The following is a 6641-nucleotide window of genomic DNA, read 5'->3' on the forward strand; positions in this document are numbered from 1 at the left end:
TTCTTCTTTTTTTCTTTTACGATTTGTAATTTTTTTTCTGGCTTCGCCTCCCGTCTTCGGGCCTGGCGGCCCCTGGAGCTTGCCTTGTTTTTTTTCTTGTTTGATTTTCCATGTTGAGATACCATGATGTTGTTGAGATACCCGGAACCATTGGGCGGAGTTTTGTAGAATTCATTACGATCATGACCATAACCATGCTGTGTGCTTTGTTTCCTGCGTGATGCCATCGCTGCCATATCTGTGCCTGGATGATTCGATGGAATCCAGTCTGTCTGGCCTCGACGATTGGAATATTCCGAGTTTTAACTCGATGCACTTCAGACAGGTCGTCCTCGTCGGCATCGTGTTTGGTGTGCTAGGTCCCATTTCCCTCGGCCTTTGATGTGCAAGAAGTGCACTCGGACGCTGGATAATGCTGGACACCAAGGACCCGCTGTCAGACATGATCATCAACATCAAGAACGCGGGTCTGCTGTCGCTACGGATTTGGCGCCAGGTGCTCGGCTTGTCCGAGTGCAAGGTCGCTACCAACCTGTCCGGAAGCCTCTTCCACCCTTCGTGCCGCAGCCACGACGCCATCAAGGCTACACTCAAGCATCACTCCGAGAACGAACTCGCGATGCAGTCGCAGTTCGCCGGGCATGTCAAGAAGGTTTTGGAGGAGCTCGGAGGATCGCAAGCAGCGGCCTTGGTCCACTTATACCGTGCGACCCCCGAGCAGCATGGCCAGTGTTCAAAGGAGGGAGCCTCGGACGACCTGCGAGCCGTGTGGTTCGAACCGTTCGAACCAGAGATGGACGGCGCTTTGTCTCCGCGTGTGCTGTCCACTCTCCGACCTCTGGCGGATGACGTCCACCTAGGGCCCATGATTTGCAGGAGGAGTTCCCGGGCAATGCAGGGATCCTTGGTCCGACGCGAAACGGCTTCCGAGGCGCGGCGTCAAACGGAACACTGTGGTTCGTGAGCTGTTGCTGCCACCCGCCATTCTCTGGTTCCCAATCAATCTCAAACACCTCGCCGGCGGGGCGCAGCACGCACTGCGTCTCGACATTGGCCCTACTGGCTCCATTTCCGCGCTGGAACTGTCCCCCTCTATCTGCCAATTCCCCGAAGCCCGCCAGCATAGATGCGGTTTGTTACGTATTTTAGTTCAAATGTGTATACACATATATATATATAAGCAAAAGGAAGTGCTTTGTGGCAAGACAGTGAATGCTTTGGTATCCCCGTGGTGCTCAACCTTTTCCGTGACAAGCTCAAGCCTGGCCGGTGAAGCAACCCCGTCCCAGGATCTGCCCACACCCCCGCCTGCGACAGGGTGATCGCCTCTCGCCTAACCCAATCAGGTCAACGGGTTGCAACCATGATTGGCGTGCCTGGCACAACATCAGACGCATTGTTCCCGCTTGGGACGCCCATGGTTGGCGGCGGCGGTAGCATGCCGCTAGAAGGTAGCCCAGTTGTTCCTTTGTTCCCCATAAAGCAGTGGAGTCGAGCGGCCAGTGTTTCTACTTTGGCCCTCCGTCTTTTCTTCCAAAAAAAAAAAAAAAAAACAAGGATACCCCTGTGAGCGATCCAAAAGAGGCACGAATCCCGTCGTCGAAGCTCCCCGAAACGACGCGCGCCTGGTGCGCTGTCGGATGGCATGGTGTCACGCGACAGGAAGCTCATGAATGGGGCCGGCGGAGTTCGGGCGGCATGTCCAGGCGAGACTGCCAGGAGTGCTTGTTGTCGCTTGCGGGAGGCTTGTAGTATCTTGTTTCCTCCTGTGGGTATAAGAAGGCGGTCTTGGCTCCCCTAGATTTTCTGTCTTGCTCTCCATCCAACCATCCGTTCTTTTACCAACCGTCTTCCATTCTTTTCAGTGACCTGGTGTCCGATCTCTTTCGTGCATTTCCACCTGCCCCTGTTGCATTAGTACACATATTATACCACCGTCGCCACAACCACCAGGCCAAGCATCCAGATCCCACAACCGCCAAAATGGTTCGCATCAGCTTCATCGCCGTCCTTACCAGTAAGCCCACTCTATCCTCCCCATCCCTTGGCAGGACCCCTCCCCGTTCGGGCATATAGTCGGCTGACCTCGTCGCCCGACCACAAGTGGCCGTCTCGGTCATGGCCGTCGTGACGCCCAACAACGCCGGCGCCAAGAGCGTCGGCGCGGGCAAGGGGGCGCAGTTCATCACGGGCGGCTGCGTCAACAACGCCGACTGCCAGTCCACCTGCTGCGCCGGCAACGGCGCGGGCAAGGGCGTCTGCTCCGCCGCGGTTGCCGCCAACCAGGCCGGCAAGACGGGCTGCGGCTTCGCCGATCCCAACGCCGCCCAGACCATCGCGGCCGCAAAGGCCCAGGTCAAGAAGCAGGGTTTCTAAGCCTGCACTCTTTCTCCCCGTCACCGTTTGAGCATGGGTTTTTGGCGTTGGGTGCTGTTCGGATAGTGTGTATAGTCGTGTTTATCTAGTAGACGCCGTCTCTCTTTCACGGGACTTGCAATGGAAACTACGCCCCGGGTCGGAACTGCCAAACGTACTTGCCATGATAAACATGGGCCAACGCTGATCCTGTAATTATAAGGAACATAATTTTTCAATCAACGAGGTTCAGTTCGCCGCAAGGTTCGTCGTGGCTGTCACTTGATCCAAAGTATCCCACGTCGTTTACGTACGGCACGTTCTGGTAAAGGGAGCTCCCTCACGCGGCCAACCAGTCTGGTCCGGCTTTGCTCGGGGGTGGTCGATTACACCTGGCCTGCCTTGCTCTCCTTCGCCGTCTTTTTACCGTTCTGCGCCGTCTGCTCACTTTTTTGGGCCGCCTCCTCATCCTTCTTTACCTGCTTCCGCTCGCCAATGGTCATCGAGCCCACGCCACACACAACCAAAGCGCAGATGGTATTAATTGCCCTAAAATGATGTGTCCGTGTTAGTATTTTTTTTGTTTGCTTTATTTGCGGGCTACGTACTGCCTGCAATCTTTAAAGGGCACGAAAGAGGGTGAGAGAAGGAAGTCTTGCCCAGGGGTCAGCCAATGAGCAAAGGGTAAAATCAACTTACAGGTCCAGCGCGGCGCCGACAATAACGCCGATACCGTACTGCCGGTTTCGGACCAGCTTCCAGAGATTCGGGTCGGCATCTACGGGGACGAGGGACAGGTCCACGTTGCGCGGGACAGACCATTCGTCGGCGGTTTTGAGCGCTTGCTGCCATCGGACGCACACAAGGGCCAACGCGACGACGGAGAGGACGAAGGAGCTGCCGGTGCATACAATCCCCACAATCCGGGACGGGAAAATGCTGCACATGGGGGCCAGAACCCAGGCGGTTATCAGGATCTAGAGGTAGTGCGTATCATTAGTCGTTTGGAGCTTGGAAGGAGTGAACGCGGAGCCAAGGGGAATAAGGCAGTAAGGAGGTGGGTGAGTTACTTACGCTGCTGAGAAATAGGGCCACGGCTTGCTTGAACTCGGGGACCGGGATATCGGAGCATAGGAGGATGATGGTGTAGATGAAGCCGAAGGTCGGGATTATGCCACATCTCTTCCTGATGGAAAGCAAGAAGCTTGGGAGAATCTTGTAGTCTTCGCGATCCATTGTGCAAGTTCGACAGCCCTAAGACGAAAGCGTGTGGTGCGTGTGGATCGGAGTGGGAAGTCAGGAGTTTGGGTTAGAGTGAGTTGACTGTCAGCGGAAGCGTGAGGATGGAGTGAACAGTTGTGGCAGGAGTGAACGGCTTCGGGGCCGACGTATTTATGCCCAAAAACCTTTCTACACCATGGGCTGGGCTCGATTGTTTAAGGGAAAGGCACTTAATGGAAGGAAGGAGCGGGTCGTTTTTTTGTTGAACTAGGCTTGTTTTCCTTGTTTCATACTGGCTATGTGGCGTGGTTTCTTGACAAACGGCTTGGTTTTCTTTGTTTGTACTGGCCATGTTTTGTGGTTTTAGCGTAGGGCGGACTTGGTGTTGTTAGCCAGAAAGCGGCGAGTGCAGATTTTGTCTAATATTCTTTGTCGCCTCGCCGTTCTGTATTGCGCTCAACAAAAAGAAACATCACGCAAAAGTAGGAAAGGCGCTCCGCTACATCGGTAGATCGGATGCAGCAAAAGGAGTTGCTTTCTGTGCCACCACTTTCTCGGATCGTAGGGAGACCCCAAGACGCGTGGGTCGCACGGAAAGCTCTACAGCCTTTGGGCCGTGTCCGCGTTCTTGCAGACATGGAACGAAGTTTAGCAAATCTTGGATTCCATCAGGTCCGCCAAAAAGGGCGTGATGGCTGCTCTCCTACATGTAGCATTGCTCGGCAGGGACCGCTTGCAGGCAGACCGGCTTGGCTGGCTCATGGGCAATCTGGGCTTGGAGGCTGCCCCGCTGGACGAACCTATGGAGACATCGCTTCCAGAAGATCACGGGCTCCTCCATCCACCGATCGAGACCAGCGATCCATTGCTTCACGGGTCATTCAGCGCGGATATGCTGGGGTGTATGGTCTGCGAGAGCCTCACCACGCGGCCCTGTAGCCTGTGTGGTCGAGACTACTACTGCAGCGAGCGATGCCAGGAAAAGATGGGGTGCTATGGTTGGTCGGTTCAACAGAAACCTGTCGGGGCCGGGCGGCCAGGGCGCCCGGGTCTGCTCGTTTCTTTTCGTACCCCCGTGGCGGACTACGGGTCGGACCCCCAGAGGGCGCCGGTCGTGCCTATGCACTTGGCGGGGTCGCGGGCATGGAGTCCAGTGGGCGGCGCCTATACCGGAGTGGGCAGGGCGGCAACCCGGCTGCCGGCCTCATGGGCCCTGTCCTCGTTGGAGACCCTGGATGCCTGGAACGGCCTCTCCGGGGCCACCCAGTGCTCGGTAGGGGAGCTACAACGCACCAGTATATAAAGGCCGAGGGTCTCCCACCCTCGCCACGCTCTTTACCTTGAGGAGGTGTGCTCAAAAGCTCCCGGCCCTTTTGAGTAAGGGAGTATTCTTATCCTTTCCGCCGGGCTTGATCTTGCTGCATCTCTGTCTTGTACTGTTGGGATTGCAATATTGTACTGTCGGGATTGTAATGTGCCAAAATCAGGCAGCGAGAGGTTTTAGTGTCCTGATATTGTCGCCGAGCATGCCGATCAAAGCGAGGGAGTCTATCGAAGCAGCTCCGCCACTCAATATTTATCACAGCAGGACTGACGGCCCGCCACAATTCCGTCTTCACGTCATGCCCAGAATCTGATCAGAAACTGACCACTATCACATGGGCTTCTATTTCACCCCTGCAGCGCTGCGAGATTGCCACAGCAAGCAGGTTCGCCGGCAGATAAAACCCGGTCATGCGCGCTCGGCTGCCAGTAGCCGAGAATGGCCTTGGCGATAGGATTTCAAGATTCGAAAGGGACGGGAGGAGCAATAATCGGCACTCGGAGTTGTTGTTGGGCGTTCGCATAAACTCCACGCTACTTTATGTGCGTGGCGTATCCAAGAAACTAGCGGATTTTATTGGCCAAACCATGCCCCGGCACTCGTTGCGGTAAGCCGGGGAGTGGATGGATGGGATTAGGCGGAATCTCGGGGGAGAGGCGGCGGCAGTCAGGAGAGGGTAGTCGACAGGGGCCGGCGAGGACGGGGATTGGTCCGCCAGCCTATCAGTTCTCCGCTATGGCAATCTACGGGCCATGACAATTAATACGGCATCAAGCTTTCCGGACAAGCAGCCTTCGGCAGAGCTTGCGGTGCTTGGTCTCTGTCTGGTGGCCTATGGTGTGGCATGCGGGAGCGCGAGGGAGTCAAACTGTTATAACTGGCAGTCTTTGCCCGCCGTTTACTCTCTTGCTGGCTGCCGCCTACCTGCCTGCTATACCGTCCAACAGATTTTTGATCAAGTCACCGGTCGTCGTGAATCTCCCGGACAGTAATACACATCCATCCGCACAAGCAGCCATCGCCCCAACCATGAAGAACTGGCTCGCCGCCCTGGCGCTCGCCGCCGCGCCGTCCGAGGCCGCGCTCCGGTTCGGCTGCTCGACAGTGAGCATCCAGCGGCTGGACCCCCTCGTCGAGCCGGGCCGGGTCCCGTCGTCGCACCTGCACCAGATCGTGGGCGGCAACGCCTTCAACGCCACCATGACGGGCGACATTGGCCAGCAGGGCACCTGCACCACCTGCACATTCAGCGAGGACTTCTCAAACTACTGGACTGCCGTCATGTTCTTCAAGCACCCGACCAACGGCACCTACAAGCGCGTGCCCATCATGCAGAACACGGCCCTGCCCAACGGCATCAACGGCGGTATGGTGTTCTGTGGGAGGGAATGTTGGAAGGGGGAAAGAGATGAGCTGACGTGGAACAGGCATGACGGTTTACTACACCCAGCAGGACTTTTCCAACAACGGCAGGACCAAGATGACGGCCTTTAAGCCGGTGAGTCGGGGGTTGTTGCGTGTCTGTTGAGTTGCAGATACTGACGTCGACAACAGGGCTTCAGGATGGTCGTCGGAAACCCAGGCGACACGGCCAACAAACAAAAGGGGCTCAAGTTTGTCTGCCTGCAGAACAAGGGCACCCGCTTCCCCGAGCTCAACGACTTTCCCAAGCAGCCCTGCCGAGGCGGCATCATGACCGTCCACCACTTTCCCGCGTGAGTCCCGGCCCTCTCTCTCTCTC

The 6641-nt window shown here is 56.5% G+C and overlaps 5 protein-coding genes across 5 annotated transcripts; 4 read left to right on the plus strand and 1 right to left on the minus strand.

The window, feature by feature from the left end:
* Positions 1–412: 412 nt before the first annotated feature.
* Positions 413–964, plus strand: GGTG_14180 (hypothetical protein; the record flags this gene model as incomplete). Its single annotated transcript, XM_009232107.1, has 1 exon — positions 413–964. One exon carries the CDS (start codon positions 413–415, stop codon positions 962–964), a length of 552 nt encoding a protein of 183 aa, XP_009230371.1.
* An 859-nt stretch (positions 965–1823) lies between these two features.
* Positions 1824–2618, plus strand: GGTG_14181 (hypothetical protein). The gene is made up of 2 exons (XM_009232108.1): positions 1824–2017; positions 2105–2618. The coding sequence occupies exons 1-2, from the start codon at positions 1984–1986 to the stop codon at positions 2374–2376; spliced, it is 306 nt and encodes a 101-aa protein (XP_009230372.1). The 5' UTR covers positions 1824–1983; the 3' UTR covers positions 2377–2618.
* A 58-nt stretch (positions 2619–2676) lies between these two features.
* On the minus strand, positions 2677–3591 carry GGTG_14182 (hypothetical protein; the record flags this gene model as incomplete). Its single annotated transcript, XM_009232109.1, has 3 exons — positions 2677–2904; positions 3055–3332; positions 3430–3591. 3 exons carry the CDS (start codon positions 3589–3591, stop codon positions 2742–2744), a joined length of 603 nt encoding a protein of 200 aa, XP_009230373.1. The 3' UTR covers positions 2677–2741.
* A 676-nt stretch (positions 3592–4267) lies between these two features.
* Positions 4268–4879, plus strand: GGTG_14183 (hypothetical protein; the record flags this gene model as incomplete). The annotated part of the gene is made up of 1 exon (XM_009232110.1): positions 4268–4879. The coding sequence occupies one exon, from the start codon at positions 4268–4270 to the stop codon at positions 4877–4879; it is 612 nt and encodes a 203-aa protein (XP_009230374.1).
* Positions 4880–5929: 1050 nt separating this feature from the next.
* On the plus strand, positions 5930–6619 carry GGTG_14184 (hypothetical protein; the record flags this gene model as incomplete). Its single annotated transcript, XM_009232111.1, has 3 exons — positions 5930–6266; positions 6328–6398; positions 6455–6619. The coding sequence occupies 3 exons, from the start codon at positions 5930–5932 to the stop codon at positions 6617–6619; spliced, it is 573 nt and encodes a 190-aa protein (XP_009230375.1).
* Between the last annotated feature and the right edge of the window lie 22 nt (positions 6620–6641).

The sequence above is a fragment of the Gaeumannomyces tritici genome (assembly GCF_000145635.1).
Source record: "Gaeumannomyces tritici R3-111a-1 unplaced genomic scaffold supercont2.166, whole genome shotgun sequence".
In the NCBI taxonomy this organism is placed as follows: Eukaryota; Fungi; Ascomycota; class Sordariomycetes; order Magnaporthales; family Magnaporthaceae; genus Gaeumannomyces; species Gaeumannomyces tritici.

Coding starts and splice junctions, on each gene's coding strand:
- GGTG_14181 (XM_009232108.1), top strand. CDS start 1,984: ATGGTTCGCATCAGCTTCATCGCCGTCCTTACCA. Junction 2,018..2,104: donor CTTCATCGCCGTCCTTACCA/GTAAGCCCACTC, acceptor CCCGACCACAAG/TGGCCGTCTCGGTCATGGCC.